The sequence below is a fragment of the Procambarus clarkii genome, chromosome 48 (genome assembly GCF_040958095.1).
Source record: "Procambarus clarkii isolate CNS0578487 chromosome 48, FALCON_Pclarkii_2.0, whole genome shotgun sequence".
Lineage (NCBI taxonomy): Eukaryota > Metazoa > Arthropoda > Malacostraca > Decapoda > Cambaridae > Procambarus > Procambarus clarkii.
Window position 1 is genome coordinate 7,346,402 of NC_091197.1, and position 26,707 is coordinate 7,373,108.

At 41.0% G+C, this 26,707-nt stretch overlaps 1 protein-coding gene across 3 annotated transcripts; it reads left to right on the forward strand.

The window, feature by feature from the left end:
* Positions 1-26,388, forward strand: LOC123764694 (protein C19orf12 homolog). Of its 3 annotated transcripts, none has more exons than XM_069302525.1 (5): positions 10-149; positions 7,382-7,556; positions 10,089-10,210; positions 16,039-16,708; positions 22,992-26,388. In XM_069302525.1, the coding sequence occupies exons 2-4, from the start codon at positions 7,397-7,399 to the stop codon at positions 16,234-16,236; spliced, it is 480 nt and encodes a 159-aa protein (XP_069158626.1). In that variant the 5' UTR covers positions 10-149; positions 7,382-7,396; the 3' UTR covers positions 16,237-16,708; positions 22,992-26,388. The 3 variants fall into 3 exon arrangements, with proteins under 3 accessions (XP_045608661.1, XP_069158626.1, XP_045608660.1); XM_045752704.2 differs by having other exon boundaries at positions 69-110; XM_045752705.2 differs by lacking the exon at positions 16,039-16,708 and having other exon boundaries at positions 1-149.
* The last annotated feature ends 319 nt before the right edge of the window (positions 26,389-26,707 follow it).

Sequence of the window (26,707 nt, forward strand, 5' to 3'; positions counted from 1 at the left end):
TCAGCTCCAACATTATAGTGGGTTAAATATGTCATATTTCTTCTTGACTTAATGTCGTGGTAGGAGCCTGTGGATGTGTTGTCGTCTGGACGGGTGGTGGACGGGTCCAGGTAAACCTTCTCCTGCTCCTTCTTGAGGCTACACGCCAGGTAAACTGTGTGGTATACTTCCTGGGGGCTGCATGCCGGGTAAACTGTGTGGTATAGCTCTTGGGGTTACACACCGGGTAAACTAGTTTAGCGCCTTGGGCTACATGCCAGGTAAACTAATATACCTTCTGGGGCTACATGCCAGGTAAACTTTTTGTGCCTGGGGCTACATGTCAGGTATATTGCAGTATACCTCCTGGTGCTGTATGACAGGTGACCTAGCATACTGTACTACTTTGTCTTAATCATTAAATTAAATGTAGTACAGTATTTATAATCTTTAGTCTCCGTGGTGTAGTGGTAAGACACTCGCCTGGCGTTCCGCGAGCGCTTCGTCATGGGTTCGTATCCTGGCCGGGGAGGATTTACTGGGCGCAAATCCTTAACTGTAGCCTCTGTTTAACTCAACAGTAAAATGTGTACTTGGATGTAACAACGATTCTTCGCGGCAGGGGATCGTATTCCAGGGACCTGCCCGAAACGTTACGCGTACTAGTGGCTGTACAAGAATAGAACAACTCTTGTATATATCTCAAAAAAAAAAAAAATCTAGAAATGATATTTATTGTAAACCCAATTTTTTATTGGTAGTCCTTATTCGTTGTTTCGAATCATATGTTTTATTGAGATGGATTTTTTTTATTACTTGCTGATCTTTGATGCGTCCAGAATTACATGGAGTTCATTAGCGTTATCTAATTCGCGGTTGGTCGTCTCAGGACACTCAAACATGATTTACATTGTCAGTGTAATAAAATTGGTTATCTTGGGCTTATTTCAAACTTTATATTGTGATTCAAAAGTGTTGTTCTATAAAATGGCATTAGAGTAGAAGCTGTGCATGCACAACCCTGGATAAGTAATACCTTCAAGCGGAGATTTGTTAAGAAACGGTGTCCGGGTACTTGAGCACCAGTCCCCAGACATCTTAGTGCTAGTCTCTAGACGGTGTCATACATTATTAATTTTTGTAAAGAAACTTTACCAATTTTACTAAGCATATTTGAGAATAACAGACCTGGCTCCTGGATGTTCAGCCTCGTGTGTCCGGAGACTGGTACACAACAGTACAGTACAGTACTTGGGAATGTCCAAGACACTCGGGTTTCCTAATGTTTGGCGGTGCATTTCTTAGGGAAATGCCGAATGTTAGAATCTGAGATTATAAGGTATGTTAGCAGGGTTTTAGTACTCTTTAGTAGGGTTTTTCTTATTGCTTGGAGATCTTTTATTTTTTTATGTTATGATTTCCCATGTGTCTGGAGAATCACAAACCATGTTCACTGAAATGACGATTGTTTTGATCTAGTATTAATTAGCAAGGAAATGTGGTGTTTAGTCATGTATTGTTAGCATTTTGAATTGAACTATCAGTACTTGATTTTGCTGTCTGAGGCAAGACTGTTAGATGATTTTGAGTCTGTTCTCAAGACTACTTTTTTTTTTTTTTTTTTAGATATATATACAAGAGTTGTTACATTCTTGTACAGCCACTAGTACGCGTAGCGTTTCAGGCAGGTCCCTGGAATACGATCCCCGCCGCGAAGAATTGTTTTTACAACCAAGTACCCATTTTACTGTTGAGTTAAACAGAGGCTACAGTTAAGGATTTGCGCCCAGTAAATCCTTCCCGGCCAGGATACGAACCCATGACAAAGCGCTCGCAGAACGCCAGGCGAGTGTCTTACCACTACACCATGGAGACATTAAATATTAGGTTTCACCATAATGCCTCTTCCTAGCTGTGTACCCCAGTGTCATCCTTAAGATTAAGGACCATACATCCTTCTGAAAACAAAAAAAAAGAACTCGGTAAATAAAATAACCTTTTAAATTTAACAATAATAAAAATAACTAAGATTTTTGTAAGAACATGCACTAAATTGTGGAAATATTAATGTTATAGAAACATGTTAAAATAAAGATTGTAAGATTCGTTTACTGTTGCTTTATATATTTAGACTATATTTTTTTGTCAGTGCTCACCGGCTGCCGGTGAGCCTGTCCGGTGACTGATGACTTGACCCTACTGCATAAACTAACACAATCAAATATTTAGCAAATAAGAAAAAATATATAACATAAATACTCTGTAAAGGAACAGGGACTAAAATAGTATGAACTTATTTCATGACTTAAATTTCCAGTCATTTTAGCCATCCTCTACCTTGTGTCATTGTTTCAAAGCTTTGTGAATATCATTACGATGCTAGTGGACTCTCAACCTACTAGGACATTAATTTGTATTAAGTTTCCAGCCTTGCAACTGATGAAATTATATGTTTTAGAGAAGCATCATCAATCATTACTCTTTACCCCTTTGGCTTCCCGGAGCTTTACCGGGCTGATGTGTATATGTTAGACCATGGCAACAGTCAATCGAAGGAGTTCTAAGCCTACCGGGGACCAGAGCCAGAACCTGGCCACCTCAAGAGAGGTACGAGGAGCAGTGGCCTAAAGACACTCCCGTGTAACTGGAAGCAGTCTTTGTCTGCCATCTACCAGGTCAGGCACCTAGAAAGGTAAGAATTTCAAAATAAACTACCGCTGGTCAAAAATTGCAAACCGAAAGCCGAAGTAGCAAACGGAACTCCCCAATCAAAAACAAGGGAATAAACTTGACGTCACCACAAACGTCGCACATCCGTCTGTGCAACCCCCCCCCCCCTGAGATGGGGAGGGGTGGGGGCCCCAGACCTCCATGCCAGCAACTCTCCTCAGTTCAAGAGGCTGTTGTGTTGGTGACGGTCGATCGCTGTGGCTCCACTCTTTGCACAGTGCTGCAGTACAGTGTTGTTGCTCTGTTTTGGTGGTGTGTGAGCCAGAAATAACACAAGAGTACTGGGGCTGCATGCACCTAGGGCTACCTTCCCGAGGTGCCCTGTAAGTTCTGCCTTTGTGTCCTCAGGGTTATCTTCCATGAGTAGTTCAGGAGCAGCTACCTCCATGTGGTTCTATCGCTGCTCGGTGATTGCCCTTGGATTGCCCTGAACCACTCTTGGGAGTTCAGCTGGGGTGGTTCTTACTCCTGTTTGCCCTTGGGTAGGAAGTAGTTTCGTCGCTAGCTGGGGCGCGAGGTACTGTGCTGCTGTCTGATATACGCATAGTAACCGGTTCTGTTCACCTGTAGACGTTGTACTTTTGTGGGGGTTTTCTTTTGGTTTTGGTTTTGATTTGCCTGGTAGGGGCCTGGCTGGTGTGGCAATAGGACCACTTGTAGGATTTTGGTGGCCCTCCACTAGGTCCCCGTGCTTGCACACATCGCAGGGGGTTCAGCTTTTAGATTGTTTGCTTGGTACCTCTGGGATTACCAGTTAGCAGTACCTCACCTGGGCTTCCCTTAGCAGTCAGCCTAAGTGCCCTGGAAACCCCCATTGGTCCAATGGTGGAGACCTCTGAGTCCCACCTTGCCTTGTGCGAGTTTGAAGAGTGCTGTGTCTCCTTGTCTTAGGGTGACACTTCCCGTCTGCCTCTGCCTTGCTGCCTGTTGGGTCAGTGACACCTATGACCCGGAGTCCTGCGAGTGGTGTTTTTTGCTTGTACTCCATTCACCCAGTCTACTGAGACTAATAATTGGGTGCAGGCAGCTTTAGCGTTGCATGCGAGGTTTAGGTTGCAGCAACGTGCGAGGTTGTTTGCCTTTCTGGATGCCCCGCAGCTGTCCTGCTGAACTATACTGGTGGTAAGACTTGGGCGGCTTTGGGGATTGTCCCTTCTGGATCAGCAGCAGAGGTATTCGAACCTGTTCCTCCTGCCGGAGCTTTTAGGCCACACCAGCGAACCCCCTTCATCCCTGCTTTTCCGGTGGACTCTGCTTTTTCTCCAGAGGCAGAGGGTTTGGAGGATGGCTTGGCCCTGGGTCCTGACGTGGAGGATTCTGGGGCTGGGGAGGAGTTGACTTGGGGGGCCTGGGCCCCACTTGTCCCTGCTTTGGTGTTTGGTGTTTCACCCTATCGCCCTGTTGATGGGGTGATAGGGGGAGGCTCGCGCTGTTTGTTCTCGCTTGGTCCCACGATTTGTGGGTAATTCGGGTCATTTTCCCCCGGCCTGCGGTGGGGGTTGCGTCTTTCCTTCTTCGGGGGGATTGGGCCTTGCAAAGCAGGCTTCTTCCCCTGCACTCTGTTAGGTCATCCTGGAGTGGGTTTCCCACCTGTTTTCAGTTCTGAAACGGGACTGGGCAGATCTGCAAGTCATACTGGATTTGACTCGTCTGATCCCCTGGGTCTTTTGCCCCTTCTTTCAGATGTCCACTCTGTCTCGGGTCCGGCTGCTTTTAGCACCGGGTGCCTAAATGGTGTCTCTGGACCTCCCATTTGAGTTCTGGCTTACCTCGACGATTTGCTGGTGTGGGCTCCCAGCCAATCTGCTTGTCTTCTCGCCAAGGATTTGGTTCCTTACCAGCTCACTGGGTTCGGTTTCTTGGTGTACTGGAAGAAGTCCCATTTGGTTCCCTCTCAGGTTCGGACTGGGCTGGGTCTTGTGTGAGTCTCTCAGACCGCTTCCTTCTCTCCCTCTGGTGGCGTTGTTGCGGCTGCAGTCCCGCTTACGACTGTTTTTGGAGAACACCTGGGTCACACGTCGGTTGTTTGAGTAGTGTTGCGGGAGCCTGAACTTTGCCGTGCTGGTCTACCTGTCTGGTCGAATCTGGCTTTGGCGGAAGTTCTGGTTTCTTCGAGGACGTCCCTTCCACCGCTTTCGTGATCACTGTGTTCGAATCCCGGGAGCCTTGTGTTGGCTGCTGTGTTGCCTCTGAGGGTTTTTCGGGGTTCCGTGCCCTGACGCCTCCCCGAGCCCTCGCTCGATGTGTTCATGGATGCCTCATCTCTCGGCTGGTGTTTTGTTACCAGTGCTCACCAGGCCAGCCAGAGTCAGTGGGGTCAGTCCTTTCGTCGGGCTCACAGCACAGCGCAGGAGTTGGCGGTGGTGTGGCATTCGCTTCAGAGGGTTCGTGTTGCTTGCGGAGCAATGATCTGGCTCCATTTGGACTGCTTCTCTGTGGTTCATTGTCTGAACCGCGAGGGTTCGATGTGGTCCTTGGCTCTCCTGGCAGTTCACTTTCAGGGGGTGTCAAGCGTCCAGGCGGTTAGCCTGTCTCGGTTCATTCCCCTATCCATGGAATGGACGGTCGACACAGACTCGCTCAGTTGGCTCTGCCGGACATAAGGGCACCTAGAGCTGGACCTCTTCTCATCGATATGGTTGAGACGTCTTCCAGTGTATGTGGCGCCCTTCCCAGACTGCGAGGCCGTTGAGGTCGATGCCTTTCGGCTGGACTGGTCGAGTTGGGATTACCTGTATCTCTTCCCACTGGTTCGGTTGTTGCTCCGGGTCCTGGCTAGCTTGGAGAGACTTACTAGGGACGAGTAGTCCTGTTAGTTTTTTGGTGGCTGCCCCAGCCCTGGTTTCAGGCACTTCTTGCTCGATGTCCGAACCTGAGAGACTTACCGCGGCTCCGCCTCTTTCAGCAGATCGGTCTATTCAGGTACGTGGCTGGTTCGATCATCTCCGCTTTTCACGTCTGGTCTTTATGACAAGGGTTTATCACCACTTGTATGGTGAGCAGGTGCCTTAGTTGATGGTGTCCCACCTGCGAGTTTCGTCTCAACGGCAGTATGAAATTTCCTGGCAGTCCTTTCAACACTTTGTCTCTTCGTAGGTTGTCTTCGATTTCTGGTCGGGTTGTTTTGTCCTTTCTCTCTTGGTTGTTTCAGGACTATCTTATACCAAATACTGTCGCCTCGTTTTGGGTGGCTCTGGTGAAGCTGCTGCAGCTTGCATTTGGGGTGGATGTCACTTCTGCTCTGTTCCGCAAGCTTTCTCTGGCAGCTTTGTTTTCACCTCCGGCCTGCTCATGCGCCGCCTGAGCCTTCTTGGTCGTTGCACCGGGTGCTCTCTTCTCCCTTCTCCTCAGTTTGTGGTAGTTGGTTGGTTCGGCCGGGGGTGCATCATGTTTTGTGTCAGTTTGTGGCTCTTCGCCGTTATTTTCGCGCCACGGCCTCTGTGGCAGAAGACGCACTTTGGGTTGACCCAGTTTCCCCTTTTACTTTATTCCAGGGCGTGGGTCACCCAGGTTGTCCACAAGATTATTTCGTCCAGCCAGCCTGTGGTCTATCCCCTTGCCCACGTTGTTCGTAAGTTCGGCTGCTGTTTTGGTAATATGTCTTGGCCGGTCGGCCGAGCGGACAGCACACTGGACTGTGATCCTGTGGTCCCGGGTTCGATCCCGGGCACCAATGGGCAGAGAAACAATGGGCAGAGTTTCTTTCACCCTATGCCCCTGTTACCTAGCAGTAAAACAGGTACCTGGGTGTCAGTCAGCTGTCACGGGCTGCTTCCTGGGGGTGGAGGCCTGGTCTAGGACCAGGCCGCGGGGACACTAAAAAGCCCCGAAATCATCTCAAGATAACCTCAAGAATCTTTCTGGCACGGGGCTTTTGGAGGTCGAACAGGGTCCTGGCTGCACGTTACCTTGTTAATGTTCCTAGTCCTTCTCAGGCATGTGTAACCTTGGGTTGCAGGTTGCGGCCAGTGGTCTCATCTTTGAGTTGAGGAGTGAGTGATGACTGCCTCCCAGGTGAGTCCCTTTTCTTCTTATCTTTGGTTAGGTATCTTCAGGGAGCCGAAGGGGCTCTCCACAGAAAGCCAGCATTGAATTTAATGAAACGCCGTTTTCTGGGGTGAGACCCGGAGGCTCCCCGGCATCCCTCCCTCCCTCCGGTCGGCGGTTTTTCGTGTTTTTGATACACAACCTCTGGACTGAGGAGAGTTGCCGGCTTGGAGGTCTGGGACCCCTCCATCCTCCTCCTGGGGAGGGGGGGAGTTACGCAGATGGATGCGTGGCAGTTGTGGTGACGTCATGTTTGTTTCCTTGTTTTTGATTGGGGAGTTCTGTTTGCTAGTTTGGCTTTCGGTTTGCAATTTTTGACCAGCAGTAATTTGTTTTGAAATTCCTACCTTTTTTGGGTGCCTGACCTGGTAGATGGCAGAAAAAGACTGCTTCCAATTACACGGGGGTGTCTTTAGGCCATTACTCCTCTGCCTCGCCTCTCTTGAGGGGGCCAGGTTCCGGGCTCTGGTCCCCGATAGGCTTAAAACTCCTTCAATTGACTGTTGCCATGGTCTAATACTGTATATACACATCAGCCCGGTATAACTCAGGGGAGCCTCCAGGTCTCGCTCAGAAAATGGTGTTTCATTACATTCAACTCTGTATTTTTTTTTGTAATTGGCAGATAAAAAGAATAACGATGCCGATCAACACATCAGAGGTGCTGTCTCTGGTAACACAAGTATGTGAGGAGGAAAAGTTGCGTGTGGCCATGAAGGAGAGCATCAAGGGAGGATTCTTGGCAGGAGGGAGCACAATGATCGGTGGTCTGCTTGGTGGCCCCCTTGGTCTAGCTATAGGTATGCTTAAAACAAAAAATATAGTAATTTTTGTTTTAAAATATTGTAAGTTTTTTGTTATACATGTTATGTTAGAAAAATTACACATAATAAATTTTTCTTTTGTTTTACTAGGTGACCTGCAACAGAGTGACAAGTGCAATCAGGTCACATCCGATTTGGTTTTGGATTCAATTCCCAGGCACATTTGGGCACATTTTCTTACACACGATGCTTCTGTTTAACTAGCAGTGAATTGATGCCGGGGGGGGGGGGGGTTAGACTTGCTGTATCCTACAGGATGGTCAGTTATTAGCAAGAGGTACAGAATCTTGATAAACCTAACGACTTCTTATCCCTGACAGTTGGAAACCAAATGATTTGTATTTTTGGATATTTGCACACAAATACATACTTTACTGTTACCCCTGTTTCCTACTTTCATGGGGCACATTAACCCTTAAGCTGCGCAAAACGTCATATGAAGTGGGATATTGAGCTCAGTTTTTAACATTTGCTGAAATTCTTTCAAATGTTTTGTACATAATGTACTTGGCAAATGCTCCAACTTTGTCTAAATGATACCAACGTAACTTGAAAAATAAGATAATAAAAAATTATTATAAAATTTAATATTGAAAATTTCAGATTTTGAAATTGGCTGCAAAAATATAAAATATCACCAATTGTTCATTTGGTGTTATTATGCTCTCAGAATAGTATATGATCTTCATTTTCATATATTTAGAATATAGGTTTTCAGTATAGTTTACTATAAAAAAAATCGTCAGTGTGATATTTGAAATATGCGCACATTTAGACAACAAACATTTATAACTCCAAATGTTTAGGGTTTTTTGAAAAATCAATTCTATAGGGATTGTAGAACAAGACAACTGTGCACACTACATGTGAAAATGGTGAGAATCGGTCAGAAACTAGATTTTTGGATACTGAAGTAATTTGCAATTCTAGTTACCCTATAGATATAATTTAAGTTGAAGCTATTGATAATGAATAAGGCAGTTCTTATTCATAAATTTACTTGTATGTTTTAATAAACATTGTTTGGCATTCGTACTTGAATATGTGAAAGTTGTAGGTCAATATGTGTTGAAATGAAGTCAAGAAAAAATACCCCCCCCCCCCCCCCCCCCCAAAAAAAAAAAAATATAGGGATAATTATAATGATTTAGGGGATATATTTAGGGTATACTTTATATAAGTGAAAAAGCCCTAATCTAGTCCCTAATTATCAAAACAACCTAAAGAGACAAGGAAAATAGTTTGAAATGTGAAAAAATCTGCCCAAAAAAAAATCAAAATCCCAAGTTCTGTGAGTTGTGACTGATTTATTTGTTGACCAATTTAATTGTGTCTTGGCATAGTTAGGGACCTGGTATGCACACTCCAGGATGTAAAGGTTACAACAAAATCAGATAATAAACAAAGTAAATAAAATTCTCCTAAAACAAATGTTTTTCAGACATTGATGAAAGTAAGTGATTTTACCATTGTGCAGTGTATTTGTATGATATATACAAAATAGAGCATAGTAATGTACTTGCTCATTATTATTCATATTATGTTTTACTCACGAATGGTATAAATGCACCCAGTTGCATATCCACTTTGTGGAACCTTCTTACCACTTTTCTTACCACTTCTTCTTTCTTCTTACCACTGTATATCTTTGTGCACCAGACAGGTGTTTGCATCTCTTTATTACTGTATTATCCATCAGTTCCAGTTAATAGGAGCTGCTCTCCTTATCAACAAAACGTTCTTCTTTAAAAAAAAAAAATTGTGTAAAATCAATTTCTGAAAATATTTTGAAAGTTTCAGATGCTAAAGCCAATAAGTTGAAGGTTTGTTTAACTTTTTAAGTAATTTTTACATATGAATTTTTTTTCTTCCCTGCCCCTTTTGTTGAGCAATTTAGGGGTTAATATCAGATGCTAACACCAGTGGCTTCCATGAAATGAACCACTGGACATGGAGTGACTAATGTAGGCATGCAAATGTAGGGGAAGCTGTCTGCTGTCCCCCACACAAGTATTACCAAAGTGAAAACAGTGTTTTCACTTTGTCAAAGAAAACTGAAGTGACACTTTCAGAAGTGAAAGTTTCTTTGACACTTTCAGAAGTGTCAAAGAAAACTGACTCATCATGCTACCATTTGTTGCAATATTAGATATTGACACTTATTAGCTCTCCCAAATGATCTACTGAACAACATATTAATCACATTACACTGAATGTGTGATGTCTTTAAAATAAAAATACTGCCGATTTGCAGAAATTGGCAGTTATCTGCAGCCATGATAGTCACACTTTTACTGTGACTGTAAAGAAATAAATAAAAAAGCTAAAACCTTGCCACAGATAAATTACAAAATATTTTATTCATTGGGGTTAATTACACTATTTTATTTAATAATCTTTATGATAACTTTGTTAATAAATGGTAGTTTTAATACTGGTGTTTGCATTTTTTCCCCATTTGCCTTGAAAATAGAATATATGCAGCAGATGAGAATCTTGATGTTGTAGGTGGAACGATTGGAGGGCTGACTGCTGCGTATTTATCACAAGGCAAATTCAAAAGTGTAGCTGCCATCATTCAAAATGACCTAACTCCAGGACAAAAGGAACGCTTGGCTAATTCCGTTAGGGTAAGTACTGTACATTTGTCTGTTTATATATCTATTTTTATTTTTTGTATTTTTTTTTAATTTTTAATAAGTACCCTGGCAGAGGAGTATCTTCTGGTGAGAATCCCATGGAACCCCCTCACCTGCCAAAGCCGTAAATGCCAAAACTGTGTTTGGTTTCAAAGTACCTGGAAGTGATAAAAGGCAAATGGGGGGGGGGGGACCTTTGACAAGCCGCCAGCTTCCTGTCCTCGTCAAGGCCACTAGCGTTGGTGACTCGGGTAAACTATGTACAGTATAGAAGCTTGCACTATTCTGATCTCTATTTCTAAGCAACAGCCTGTTGGACCAAATTATTACAAGTCAAGCCTGGCCCTAGACTGTGCTTTGGGAGCAGGACTCCCAGAACCCACACCAGGTATATATATTTTTGTAATTCCTGTTGCCAGGGACAGGAAGCCTGCACTTAGGTTATCGAGCTCCCCCGCTAGGCCAACTAATTGCCTTTCCCAAGATACAACCCACAGTAATTACCTAACTCCTGGGTACCTATTTACTGTTGGGTAAAAAGGGATCAGGTGAAAGGATCAGCTTAGTCCATCCTTGGACTTTGTCCTGTGGGAGGCATTTGTTTGGTGTTATTCCACATTTTAGTTAGTTTCACAAGTGTGTTCTCGGTCCAGTTAGTGTTGTGTGGACTTGGCTCATAGGGTGGTTAGGGCTGCATGTGCAACCTGAGCAACCAAGAGTGCTCAGGGCAACCTTTCCTGTGTGCTCCCTAGCACTGCCTCTGCACTGACAGTTCTCTTCTCTGGTGTGTTTGGGCGTTCGCTCTTTAGATGCCGGACCACCAGCGTGGGGGGCATTGGTTCTAGTGCAAATGTTTTAGTTGGCGGTTCACGCACTTGTTTTATAAGGCACACTGAAATCGGTCTTCACAGCCACATTGACTAGGCTGTGTCAGTCTACTTTTATTATACCCAATGAGCATCCCTAGTCCCTGGATGTCTTGTTTGGTTAGTCCTTCGGACACCCTGGTAATGCTGTACAGGTTCCAGTCGGGGCGACTGAAACCTGGTGTCTTGCCTACTTGGTGTCTTCTTTTGATAATTACTTGAAGGCTGTCTCAATTAATTCCCTATGAGATGATTCCTTGAGCATATTTTCACTTGGCACTTGCCTGGCTTGCTCTCTCTTCTCATTCTATTTAGAATTCCCATGTTAAGATAATTAAAATAATTGAAATAATGTGGTCACTTTTTATTTTCAATTCTGGGATTTGATCGTGCTTTTGCTTCCACTTTATGTCCTCCCTGTATTATTGACTGTTACATGATCCTATGGATGGAAAGTTTCTGCATACAGTATTTTAAATTGTTAAAATTTGCCTATCTGTGAGTATGCAAGATGTCCAGCAGCACCATTAGTCAGATAACTAGAAGAAAAATATGCTAACTATTCATGATACTGTATAGGAAATTTATGATAAAACTTGGGTGGTCTTGCTGTAGCCAGCCTCATAAAGCAGTGTGGTGTTGTATACCGTACAGTATACAGTGACTACGTCATGTAAACAAATTCCTTTCGTATGGGATCGCCCCACTTAACCACAATAACCACAAAGCAAGTGGAGTTTTGTTCCAAAGATAGGAACATAAAAAACAGCACAAATTGTAATTGCATTCTGTTTTTATATTTTATATTTGTACAGCTGTGTATCATAACAGGGTTTTAATGTTAACAATGAGTTAAAATAATAAATGTTGTATTGTTTCTGGTAGAAGGCAAAACAAAATTCAAATGATTGAGCCCCTGCTGATGATAGATACAACAGAAGTTGGAATGGAATGAAAAGAGGTTGGTCCCCCTAATATATGTAATATCTTATATGTTTAGAAATCCATCTTTGATATTATTTTGTTTTAAGGCATGTCAAAATAGGAAGTGTTAACATTGAGAATTTTGTGATGCATTTAACTTATTGGTTTATATTTAAACCATATTTAAGGAATATTTAAGGAAGCCTCAAGTAGTACTTTCATGGTATGTAATGAAACACTTGTACAGCAGTATGTGATTATATTTCCCTGTGGAATATTTGTTGGAAATCGGTGACACATTGCCAGTAAATCTTCCTTTTGTGTGAGTATAGATAATACATAACTGAGGTAAGCTATTCATTTAGTGTAAAAAATTAAAAGTTTAAGGGAATTTCTTCTATTTTTAGCAATATTTGCAATATTAAGTACTCAAAAAAATAAAAAGGACACCACCATATGCATTCACATTGATGTAATTTTATCTAGAATGATATAATAATAGAGCAATTCCTTCATTATCTAGTATGTATGTTATAAAGTGAAGCTAAGTAATATTCCATTCAACATTCACTAGCTTTCTAGATTATACAGGTCTTATACAGTTTTGACACGTGGTTACTTCTGTAACTATAGCCTAATGTAGTTCACCCTATGTATTAAGGGATTTCAAATGGACTTGCCTAGTAATTGTGGCATGGAGACAATAGGCTATCTCAATTCACCACCAGTTAATGGACTTCTTATAATGTTAGAGATATTTTCCACACGAAACATCCTCTGCAAGCAATAATTGGAAACCTAGGGAGCATCAGGTAATGCTCCATGAAGTACCGTAACCAAACAAAGCTACTTTGACAGTCACCTGGTGTCTGTCACTACAATAGTATGAGGAAAGTAGGCTTCAATCACTTGACACCTGGCTTTAACCCCATTTACGTACCAACTCTGCAAAGACTATATTTTAGTTAAATTCTTTGCCTTGCTGTTCCTCGGATGGTATAGCGACGGTTTCGTTCATTCAGGTCCAAGTGGTTGGGCACCATTCTTTCCCCCATCCTATCCCTCATTCATCCCTTTCCAGAGGGATGAATGGAAAGCCCGGCTTTCCAGAGGGATCATTGGGCGGTTAATGCTTGGTTCTGCCAGGGTTGCATCATGTGTTGTGTTGTGTCCGGTTATGGTTCTTTGCCGTTATTTGCGCACCACAGCCTCCGTGACGAGGAATGCGCTTTGGGTTAACCCGGTTTCCTTTTTTCCCTGTTCCAGGGCTTGGGTCTTCCAGGTCGTCAGCAGAGTTATTAGGTCTAGCCAGCCTGCAGTTTATCCTTGTGCCCATGACGTTTGCAAATTTGCTGTTTTAGCTGCCGTTTTTGGTAACGTCTTGGGCTGACATTCGGGCGCAAGGATTTTGGAGGTCGAACAGGGTCCCGGCCTTCCGTTACCTCATTAATGTTCGAGCCCAAGACAGGGGTGTGTTGCTTTGGGTCGTAGGTTTCACGTTTTTTATATTCAGCTTCAGAACGGAGGTTGGATAGCTGGCATGGGGGTCTGGAGCCCCCCTTTTCCCTCACGGGGAGGGGGGGAAAGTTGTGCAGAGGCGGGTGTGACGTCATGCTTGTTTGCTTGTTCTTAGATTGGAGAGTTCTGCTTAGCAGTTCGGCTTTTTGGTAGCAATGTTTCACCAGGTGGAGTCTGTATTGGGACACCTACCTTTCTGGGTGCCTAACCCGGTCAATGGCAGACATAAAATGCTTCCAACCTCAGAGGGGGTTTCTGTAAGCCATTGCTCCTCATGCCTCTCTGAGGGGGGCCAGGTTCTGGCTCATGGTCCCTGGTAGGCATTAGATCTCCATTCAAAGGACTGATGCCATGGGTTAATACATGCATATCAGCTTGGTAAGCTCCGGGGAGCCTCTGGGACTCTCCCAAAAAATGGCATTTCATTACATTCAGCGCTGGGTTTTTTTACTTCCCCTGTAATAATTCTGCTTTCCGGATGTCAGGCTTATCCAGTGAGGAGGGGGGGTCTTTCCCATATTCTGTAGTCTGTATAAGTGAGCTTAGACAGTATGTCCTGTATTCCACTCTTCAAGTTGCACTGATCTAAATAGTTTTTGTCTCCTGCAAAACGGTTTGTGTTGCATCTTTGTGCCCATCTGAGTAAAGTACATCTACGTATTTGAGGTTCTCCTGCTTTTCGTCCCTAATTTTATTTCAATAGTTTTTGCTTTCTTTGTAGCTTGTTAAAATCAATGACATAACTCTTATGATGAGTTATGAGACCAACATTTTGCAACATGCTGTTGACAATTGCAGCTGCTGCCCAGTCTGATATCTATTCATGACTGTTAAAAGTATATCTATTGTGCAAAATTTTCATAGCTGTTGAACTACTTCGAGTCTCCATTTCATAACCACTTACAGGAGTACCTCAGTTTATGAATTTAATCCGTTCCTGGAGACGGTTCGTAACCCGAAAATTCGTAAACGGAAGTGAATTTCTTTCATAAACGGAAATGAATGAATAATGAAAAAATTATAAATAATTTTGATTTACAACTGTCATAAATTAACCAAAAGAATAATGAATCGGACAAAATATAGGAATTTTCCTTTTTTTGTCCCCCTTGAATATCTACCAAAATGGTTTTTTGCTAATAACTTTTTCTTGCACAAATAGAAAAAAAAAGTTCCTCTTAAGATATAAAAATATATAGATTCTGCAAATTTTAAGCCATAAATCATGTTTCTTACACATGCGGTTGATGAATTACGGTCATCCTGCCCAATTTGACCCACCTGCGGAAGCATCCATAGCAATTGCTTGCCCAAAAAGGGTGACCATTGATGCCATCATCATCACTGCCTCCATTACAGCTACAAAACACACTTAATGGAAATCACTACTAGAAGTACCACAACCTCCACCACAGCTACCACATAATCACCATTAATAATCACTACGCACAAATCACAACTATTATAAATGTCACGAACCATTATTACCACTGCTAATATTACCATTATTACCATTATTATCACCACTAACACACTGCCACAACCACCCCATGGTTGCACAAACATTGTTACTTTGCCAAAGTTTCATGGTTACATTGACAAAGTTTCATTACACCAGCCTGGTCACATTTCATTGCTTGTGCTTATTACAGCAGCTTCTGCTCATTTACACAAGCCTATACTCATTACACTAAAAATAATAATTTTTATTCCTAAATATACTTTGTTACATTGCTTATGCATTACACTCTTGGACGGTGGATATATATATCCACCGTACTCATTATAATACTAGATGTACACTCTCTGTACTCCTTATAGATGGATGCCCAGCCTTTCTTGATCATTGTCATGTGTTCGTTTCATGTCCACCTTTTCTTTACATTCACCAATTTTTAAAAGTGCAGTACACATCAATATTAAAGGTTAGCTGAATAAAGATTTGTATCTAAACATTGTGAAAGTTGTGAATCATGACAAATATTTATTGTAGATTGAACCCTTAGTAGTGTTATTGTAACGATGATTCGAGTAATGAAGATTCAGTGTTGTAATAAAAAAAAAAGATATTCACAAGTGCCAAATGACATTTCTCCATGAGAAACATTAATGTAGGCTTTGTAGCCTAGGGTAATACAACTATATACAACTATAACTACATTGAGAAAATCCACCAGAGCCATGATGAGGATTTGAACCTATGCGCTGGGTGTTCCCAGATGCACGCACTAGACATCCTGTGGCTCTCTCTCCTTATGGCTCCTGTGGATTTTTTCATTGATATATCATGATAATGTGATTTCTCTGTGTATATAACTACATTGTTAATGTAGTATATGTAGTATAACCACATTGTTAATGTTGTTATAGTTGTAGTGTGTTGCTTGTATGTTTTAAAAAGTATCATCATTGGTATGGCATCTCTTGTATGAAAGGTTCTTGTTATTCAACCTGTAATTTTTCTTGGAGTTGTGACACTATCCCAATGCTAGACTGGTATGTTGTTTCCAGATGTTCCTGCAGAATAGGTCGGTAGGGGATCTGGCTGAGGCCTCAAAGCTGTTGCTCAGTCCAACAGCCAAGGCAATTCTTCTCCAGATCGCAATCCAGTTTTTCATTGCTGCCCTTGGAATCATTTTCCAGTGGAATCATGGACAAAGGAAGAGAGTGAAGAGGCTGGAACATTCCCCATCCTCCTCCAGAGTGTAGTGGTGCAATAAAGCATTTTATTTTGTCTCGTATGCTTTAATATGTTTTATACAAATAGTGTCCTTGTATTACTTGTGGAACATAGCAGTTGTGTATCAGTTTGATTCGAAAAACACTTTTTTATTTGCTTCTTTGTAACCATGACTGTTTACAGTTCTGGTGATATAGATGTTAATTTTCACATTTTGTTTGTTTTTACTATTAATTAGACTTGCATTTGAGTGATGCTTCTGAGAGACTGAAGTGCTGTGTAATCATTGCCTCTTGATTAATAGAGACAAGTCTTGCCATGTCTTTTCTGGACAAAAGATATGTAATATGCCTTGCGAGGAGTTAAAAAGATTCTCCACAGTCACTGTCAAAGTCAAGATTGCTAACAAGGCTTCCAGTGGATGAAGGCTTATCCCAGTTGGATAGTTGTAATTGTGGAGACGAGTGCAGTTTTAACAAGATCAGCACTACGTACAGCATGGTGAGTAATGCTTAGTTTAATGTTTATAGTACCATGTTGGATATCCTCTGTTAAAGATGACTTATTGAGGTTGTAATATGTATATTGTGGACAAAAAAAAAAAGTTAAATAAAGAAGGGCATCGTGCACAAAATTTTACTTTCCTCACCCACTGCAAGGGGATTTACATAGGCCTCTCAACAAGTAAATTGTCCAGTGCACGTAATACTCTTTATTAGCGACAAGGTTATGCACTATTTAAGGGCCATCAAACTATCAAACTAATTTATGCTTAGATCATCAAATTCTCCCTTGAGTGCCTCTCTCCAGATGCCTAGAACAGGTAAGCCAACAGGAAAGGAATACACTGACTCCTTAGCATCCACTTCTTGTAGAATGTTTTGACCATGACTGTTGGAATGAGTCTGTGTTCATGCCGGCACACTTCCCTGTATGAATCGCATCCAGTGTCTGCATTCTGTGAAGTGCTCTGCATTCTCTCTTAGCAGTAAATAGGTACCTGGAAGTTAGTTGACTCGGTTTGGTTTGCATCCTGGGAAAGGTCAGTCATTGGTTTAGTAGAACCACAAAAATGTATTTCACACCTAAGAGCTTAACAAACATGCACATGAACTGCATAATGTAGATATATCGGGAGAAAGACTGTAAAAATTATGAATACAGATATACTTTACTATATCACTAAACACACAGCAAGTAAAAATGATACATACTCTACTACAACTATTAGTACAGAAAAGTGCTGTCTTCACAGACGGTAAACAAATAAAACAAACAATAAACTTTACATTATTATGCCTGAGGATCTGTAAAAATTAACAGAAAGGAAAAGTTTGCTGAACTAGAGGAATGATCACCCAAACAACTGTCTTCTTTCCAAAAGTAAATGTCATTCCAGAACTTGCAGATTTGTCCTGAAAGCTGTGATCACTAATTTAAACAAATTTGCTATAACACAGACTGCCCTGCATTCTATATCACAGGAACTAGGCAAATAAAACAACAAGAACATCTGCCAAACCACTATAGACACAAACTTGTACGCACTCGTTTTTGTTTTGTTTTTAATTAAAAAGGAGAAACTAAACAAAAGTTACCATCCTAAACAAATGTATGGCAGGATACAACCCAGTGACTTTCGAACTATAGCCTCACACGTAAAGATGTTTTTTACTCGAAGATGGCCATGATTTTATTTTAGTGTAAAAATAAGAAATGTAACTATTGCATTAGTCTACTAAGTGTAGCGAGTAAAATGTACAGAAGAGGTAACAAATCAATCAGTGATGAACAAAGTGGGTTCCATGAAGGTAGAGGTTCCGTGGATGAAATACTGCATTTGCATAGAGGCAGTTCTGGAGAAAGCATGTGAGACATTGCAAGATCTACATGGCCCTTTATGAACCAGCAAAAGGCATATAGCATGACAAAGCGAGAAGAATTTGATTCTCAAGAGTGACTTGTATGTACAGTATGGGGCATTTAATATTTTAAATGCCATTCAGAGTTTTTATTCAGAAAATGAAGCATGTGTAAGAGTTAATGGTGTAATGATTGGTTGTGATATCCCCATGGTTACCCAAGTTTAACTGAGGGGGGGGGGCCACCATCTATCAAATGACCATGATGGGGACAGGAAGGTTGTGGCTTGTCAAGGGTATCTATAGATAGTCATGAAGCAGTTAATGATAATATGTGAGAAAGATGTGAACTTTGTTTATAACAGGAATAAGTAGAATACTGTATATCAGATTTGCAGCCTGTCCTCAGGGTAAAGTCATTACATCGAGACACCAACTTGACTCTCGTACTGCCTGGATAGTTATCTAGATATTTGTGATGGTCTGAATGCATATTATGGTTCCAATAATAGTCTGACCAAACTGTCAAGTGAATCTTTGTTCTAAGCAGAGCTTGATTTTCAAAATATAATTTCATTGTATTATGAATCAATGATTTAAAATATAAAAAGACCATGGTAAACTCATTTTGAATGAAAGACTCGCGCACACAACTTTCTAATATTTTTTCGGCGCCTTTGTTTCCTTAATTTGACTCTGTGGCCTCTTGTTCGTGAGGTTGCAGGTTTCAGGAATTCCTCTGTTAATTTGGTCAATTCCTGATATTATTTTGAAAGTGGTGATTATATCACCTCAATTTCTTTCTCCTTCTGCCATCTAGCTTTGGCATATTAAATGCCTCTAGCTTCTCCTCATAACTTTTGTTTTTCTGTTCTGGAAGCCATTTTGTAGCAGGCCTTTGCACCTTTTCCAGTTCATTGATGTGCTTCTTAAAATATGGGCACCATACAACTGCAGCATATTCCAATTTTGGTCCCACAAAAGGCATGAACAATTTCTTTAGTATTACACCATTCATGTAATTACTGTAAAAGCAAATCTGAAGTTGAAAAGCGACGCAAATGCTCTTCACACAATGTCCTTTATGTGTTCCTCTAGTGACAGTCTATTATCCAAAACCACCTCTAGATTTCTTTCTTTATTAGTTCTCTATTTTTATTATTTTTTATATATACAAGAGTTCTTACATTCTTTTAATTTCTTTCCACATAATTTGTAGGTCGTGTGTGATCTATTTTCTCCTATTTCACATTCCATAACATGGCATTTACTCACATTTAACTCCATTTGCCACATGGTGCTCAAAGCACTTATTTTATCGAGGTCAATTTGGAGGGCATGACAATCAATTAGGTTTCCTATCTTCCCAAATAGCTTAGCATCATCAGCAACCATGTTCATATAATTCTGTATCCCTTCTGGTAGATCATATATGTTGACAATGAACATTACTGGTGCAAGAACTGAACCCTGTGGTACTCTGCTAGTAACACATCTCTTGTCAGGGGTCTTCTTCCACAATGCATCTGATTACTGCCCTCATCTTTCTGTCAGAAAAATTTTCATCTATGTTTGAAGCCTCCTCATCACTCTTCCAGTATTTTCCAGTTTCCAGAACAACCTATGTGGGACACTCACGATCACCTTTGTGTAGGTGCACATAAATGCAGTCAACCCAGCCATCTCTTTCCTGTAAAATCTCTATGGTTCTCTCTGAAAAACTAAGTTTATTTGTTATACGGGATCTTCCTGACTGAAACCTATATATATATACAGTATATCATTCTTATATCATTTCTCTCTTAGGTATTCTACCCATTTAGTTTTAATTATTTTTTCCAATATTTTGACTACTGTAGTACACATGTCAATCATACAGGTCTATAATTAAGAGGGTCTTCCCTGCTGCCACTTTTGTTGATTGGAACTATGTTAGCCTTTTTTCTATATACAGTATCTGCCAAGACTATGGTGAACTAATATTAATTGGCAGTGGGAGAAGCAATGTCTGTCTTTGAGATAAAAAAGTAAGATAGGTATTTCACATTTCACATAGCCCCTTGTGTTAAAAAGTCTGTCTTTATCTACCCCTATATGTTTCACCTCTTCTGTGTATGACAAGTCTTGTTAGTATTGTGGGGTATGAAACATGTTCTTATGTTTCTAAACCATCACTTTGGTTGGTCAACACTATAGGTGTTGTACTCATGAACACTTTACTATAGTTAGTAAAATATATAGTATATACTATGTAGATTCTATTTGTTAGTTCTGTATTTGACAAGATACTTTTATTGCAGGTGTTAAAGTTGTTCAGTAGGTGTGATGAGGTGTTAGTTTATTATGCACCCTATACCAATCCCATGAACATTAGTAGGAAAATGGGCACATACAGGGCTCAGAAACTGAACACCAAAATTCATATCAGTAGCAACTAAGCAACAGCAACAGTAGCAACAGTCTTGATGAACTAGTTATATAGTTTGACAAGTACATTAACAGTTTCTTAATTGTGACATCAAGAGGCCTTTGAGTCACACATTTATTTCTCACCCATCCATTCAGTGTAGTTTCTCCTGGGAATACAGTTGAGTTTGTTTTAAATTCATAATTTGGAAATCCCAGGTTTGTTTCAATTCCCAGAATCCCAGAATCTGTCTCGATGGGACAGAAATGGTTGGGCATGTTTCATATCACCTAATACATCTGTTCTCCTGGCAGTAAATAGGTACCCAGGAGTTAGTCAACTGTTGTGGGGCTGCATTCTGGAGAGGGCCAGTAGTTCGACCTTGCGGGGACCAATGTAAGCCTAACATACATATATACACACGCTGCCTGTCTACAACAAAATAAATTAAGTCACTCACATAATATAGCATTGTTGATAAACAAACACCACCAATCGCAACAAATATCACCACTTGTCAAATTAATACTATGGAAATCAAAAGTTTGTTGTCTATTTGTTAAATTTTTATATGCCAAATGCCCTGTGTGTGTTCCCAAAATTGTCTAATTTGGCTTTACCTAGTCTCAATCTCGCCTGGAACCAGCTTGACCTTTCTCAATACATACTGTACAAGCTCGCCAATCCAGAAAATACCCTAATCCAGCAAAATTCGTGGCCGGATAAAGTTATCTCCCCATATGACCATAATGTCCCTAGAAGCCCAACTAGTGGATATTTGGCCAGATCAGCATATACTGCTGGAGAGTTTCAAGCCTAAAAATCTCTCTAAAACCAAGGGTCGACTTGCCTCAGAATATAACATGTGAACCTTTACCACTGAGAGATAAACAAGTGAAATGCTGGGCCTAACACTCGTTGTACACCACCACCAGGAGAGAAGGGAGTCAGTAGGGTTCAGGCAAGCTGGGAGGCTTCAGGGAAGCAGGGGGGGGGGGGCTAGAGTGTGGTGGTTGTCAGGAGTGGGACAACCTATCCTCTTACAAATTACATCAGAATTTGGCTGTTTGCCAAAATTAAAATAAATTTTTTATATTTTTTCCAAAACAGGTAAGGGTCCTCTGGTAGGTTAGGCCGGCAGGAAATTCTAACGTTTCAAAACTTCATACAAACTTTAATTGAATGTTTCCTTTCCTAACCTTACCGAGTAAGCCAGACGACTCAAACAGAAAACGGGACAGTATGTACATCACTTTCGTGAGCCGATTTCATATCAAATTACATCCATTTTTGGCCATAGCACGCAAACAAGTGAAAAGTGATGTTATTTTTAAAAGGATGGGTTGGGGTGTCAGGGGGTGGGTGTCAGCACTCACCACACCATACCACCCCCATGGTGGGTGGGGGTGTTGGAAGGAGTGAATCGTGAACAACAGAATGCATTAAGCCTACTGGTGTGTTGGTCAGGTCTCTATCTGACCTCTGGGTCATAGCACAATTGTTTAATCATTATATTTTTTTATTTTTGCCATGGAGAGTGAGTTACAAATATTAAAAACCTCACCATAATATTTGAAAAGTATTAATTGGCTATTTATTCATTTAAATGTTTGCAAGAAAATAAAATGGCGTTTAACACAAGGCGCCTATTATGGTGTCATCGTACAGCAAGTGAATGAGTATGTTATCACTTGTGACAAGTTATCACAAGGGCATTTTCCATAATGCCCTCCCAGGGTTAGGAGGGAGGGGGGCAAGAGTGGAGGAATGGTATTGGTAGGGAGTCGCCCACCTGCTTGTGTTGTGTGTCCATATGTTGTGTGACTGCTTCTGCCCATCCAATCTGACACCTATCTAGGGGTGGATGTCAGGAGTGGATGTGGTGGGTGGGTGTCAGGAGTGGGTGTGGTGGGTGGATGTCAGGGTTGGGTGTGGTGGGTGTCAGGAGTGGGTGGGGTGGGTGTCTGACCTACCTGAGCTGCCTGCCTACTCACCTACATGCCTGCCCTGACCACCTACCAGCTAACCAACCAACCACCCACCCACCCAGCCCCGCACACTAATTATAGTGTGTGGGGGAAAAAAAGGTTCAGCATTTCAAATGATTTTGTTTGTGGTATGAAAATGGTTGAAAATGGTCACTTTTGGACTTCCTGGTGAAAAGTACGTTACTCCGGAAAACGTGCTAATCCAGCTGGGGGTCCTTCCCATGTAGTCCGGATTAGCGAGCTAATACAGTATTTGTTCTTACCTGGATATATCTGACTTAATTCCCTCTTTTTCCATAGAGTTGAATCAGGAGAAATTTCATCTTACATATACTGTATATACTGAGTGTGATAATAAATATAATATATATACAGTATATATATAATAATAATTAATACACACAGTATGTATATATTTATTTATTTACTTATTTATTATGATCAACTTGATGTTCTCACAGAATTGTTGTTAACATCTTAGTGCATTATTTTACTACAGTAATATATATTTTTTTTTTTTTTTACAGATAATACTGAGTGATATACACCCATCGGATGCTCTGGTGCTCAGTACGTTCCTCCTTCAGCCTGCTCTGAAGGAGATGATTATTCATGAAGTGATCAGCTTTTTCCAGTCTCAGCTACATTTACAAATAATAGACTGAGAAATTGCTTAAAATTTGTATAGATTAGTTGTAAATTTTATTGATAATTATTGTCATTAGGTTATAATTGTGAGTGGTGTATTTAATTAGTTGACTTGGTATGTCACATGCAGGATTATATAGGTGTGTTTATATTGATTTATAAAGAGTTGTTAAGTATTATTTAGCATTTACACTTTGAGTCGATGGTGTTCCTTGTATTGATGGGCTTGTTCAGTGAATGGGAAAAAATAAAGGTAAATTTATTAGTACAGTATGTTGAATTAGATGCGCAGATGCACTCGAAACATTTTTTCCCACTCGCCATACGTAGGGTGTATGGCGTTTTCTGGATGGTAAAGCAAATTTGTTATAATCAGATTTAAGTAATGTCACAAGGCTTAGCAAGATATGGTTCCCCGTTGTCTGGGTCAAAGGGCCTGGTAGACTTAGTGGCCCCCCCCCCCCTCCCCACCTTGGGCCAAATCTTAATGACCTTCCCCAGGATGCAACACGCAATTGTTACCTAATTTCTGGGTATCTATTATTGCTAGGTGAAAGGAAACTTGTCCAACTGTCTCGCCCAGAATCCTCAGTTGACTCGAGGATATAGGGCACTGCACTTCAGGAGTTATGCGGTAAAGGTTTTAAGACAATATAGTAGTGCTTGATGTACATACAGTATATTGTACTTTTCTAGTACATCAAGAAAAATTACATCTCATGTTTAAAAATATAAGTGTTCTAAATTAGGCAGTGTAATGTCTTATTGTCTTTTTGTAATCATTACATTCTAATCTGGAAGCTGCCCCTCTCTGGAAAGGCCTGTTTTTTTACGAATTGTTCCATGTGCCAACCATCATACTTTCTAATTGTTTGGTATGTAGAGAGCTTATAAGCCTCATTGAAAAATAAATTCCCCCAAACCACGGCCACCTGAAGATAACATTTAACTTCTTTGGTATTACTTAGCCTCTCCCTGCATGAACACCTAGGTGATGTACGATACTCAAACCGCACATTAGAAAATGAAGAAATGACATTTCAGTTTGGACCATTATCAAGTTGTGTAATGGAAAAAAAAAAGAGATGAACACTATGAGAGAAAAGAGAGAGGTGGAAGGTGGGATGAATGAGAGATGAAGATAAGAATATGATGAAAGGAGAGATAAGAATAGAGAGTATTGGGTAAAGTGAAGGAAGGTTTAGGAGTACGGTAAAGAAGAGGAAAAATGGGAAAAAAAGGTATAAGAAAGTTAGAAAAATTAAAAAGGTAAAAATAAAAGAAAAGAAAATGGCAAGAAGCCTAATGATAATGAGGAAGAAAATCTAGTAACAAAAGAGACAGACAGGAAAGAGCCTAGAGAGGGAAAAGCCAAGCCAGATCACATTTGTTAAGTTAGAGCACGTATGTACTGTGAAAGAGAAGAGTCAACTGCAACAAAACCATGACTAAGGTTCATGTTGGGCATGTTTTATATGAGCCGATTCGACAAGACGACATCTCTGGAGAGTAGGGGCTGAGAATATTAGTCTTCTAAAATAATCTCTCGGATGATAAGTCCCTCTAACATGACAAAAGCGAGCATTGCTTGTCTGCAGACTTAACACTTCTTTTGTGTTCCTGAAGTTGTCATTCAGTGTATGGCCTGTTTCACCAAAGTATTAGAGAGGACAAAACGAAAGAAAGTTATACTGTATTAACTTGAGAACAGGCACAGTTGATAAACTGTAAGGGGTAACAAAGGCAAGAGAAAGACTTGTAAATAATAGAAATTAAAAAATTGAGAAACTGAGGGTCAGTGTACAGCCCGGAGGAGAGAAACCAGACACTAAAGCTGTAAATACTCAAGTGCTTTAACTTTCTTAACATGATTTGATCTGGATTTGCCCTCTCTTGGCCCCTCTTTCTTGTCTGTCTCTTTCATTGGTAGAAACAGATAGGACATGCTTTCTCTTTGCCATCTGGCCATTTTCTTTTTTTTTTTACCTTTGTTTTTCTAACTTTCTTACTTACACCCTTTTTTCCTATTCTTCTGCTTCCTTATGTTGCTCTTAAACCTTCCCTTACTTTACCTGAATCTCTCTCTTCTACCTTTTCTCTTATTCTTTCAACTTATTCTTACCTTTCCTCTTATTCTTGTTGTCATCTTTCTCCGTCATTCATCTCACCTTTCATCTCTCTCTTTACTTATATTGATCATCTCTTCCACTCTCTTTCTATTGCACAATTTGATAATGGTCCAGGATGGACCAAATGTTATTTCTTCATTTTCTGATGTGAGGTTTGGATATCATAAATCTTTAGCCACGTTATTGTGACTCATTGTCAGCACTGTACTGTATATCGTTTCCTATTGTCATGGAGACAAAAAGCATGTCAGGCTGTACAATAGTATCGCAAAAATGTGATGTATCTACGAAATCATGTGGATTGAACTCGTGCCTGGACTTCCCAGACCAAGGTACTGGTATTACCAACGTATCTCCACCTGAAGTACTACTCGACTTACCTGGAGTTTAGAAAGCACCATCTGATACAACACAACAAGTTTTACAATATTCCTGCCCCCCACATAGGTGTCAGTAGTTACACTCCTCGTCTCTTGCCCCTCATCAGTGTTACCCACCCACACTCAGGTGTCGTTAGAGATGTTTCCCTTCTCCCGGTCCCCCTGCGGTGCACAGTGAAATCAAATGACTAATATATCTGTGAAAAAATATTCAAGCTATGCGTTAGGATCGAACTAAGTCCCCCTTAGGTTGATGACTGACCTTCCCATCCCTGTGGAAGCCACAGGATAGTGGCTCCTCGGGTAAATTCAGTTAGTGTTGTAATCACAGTAAGGTAAACACTATTCGGGTAAATAGTGTTGTATCACAGTAAGATGAACTCATTTTAAAATCAGCAGGAGGACATGCTATATGTGAATATGGTGAATATGTTTATATAGATTGTTGTGGCTAGGGAGAAGGAAAGAGGAGGATAAGGTTCTCATGATGATGCGTGTTTATCATGCTGTAATATTGGCCACCAGCTGCAGTATTAGAACCGTGGCACTATCTTTATACAAAATTCACATGCAACATGAACAGAGAGGCCCAGTTTTTCCATTGAAACATAAGTTGGAATGAACAGTAATAAGCTCTGCTGACCAACACCTGTGACTTTTTATAGCTCAAGGTGTTACCTGAATACACTATGGAAAACATTGTATCATACAAATTTTCAGTCTTCAGTAACACTGTATGAAGTTCCTATATAAACATTTGAAAGCTACTGATTTAATCATTTTCCTCTACATATTCTCTTCCTATTTTGTCAGGCACCAGCTGGGTTGTGCCAGGCTCCCACATGGTTGTGGGAGCTGTGTCAGGTACATGGCTCCCTGGCAGGGTTGTAAGCTGAACTGGTAACAATGATACCTCCAGCTTTTCTTGCTTTAATGGGAGTTAATGACATGAGCGATAGAACACTGTGTAGTGTACAGTGCCTGAAGTGTATGTATGATCAAAATCCTAGTCAGTGCTCTGATATACATACGTTACATATGTGCTTTTTTATAATTACAGTGGCACCTCGAGTTACAATGTAAATT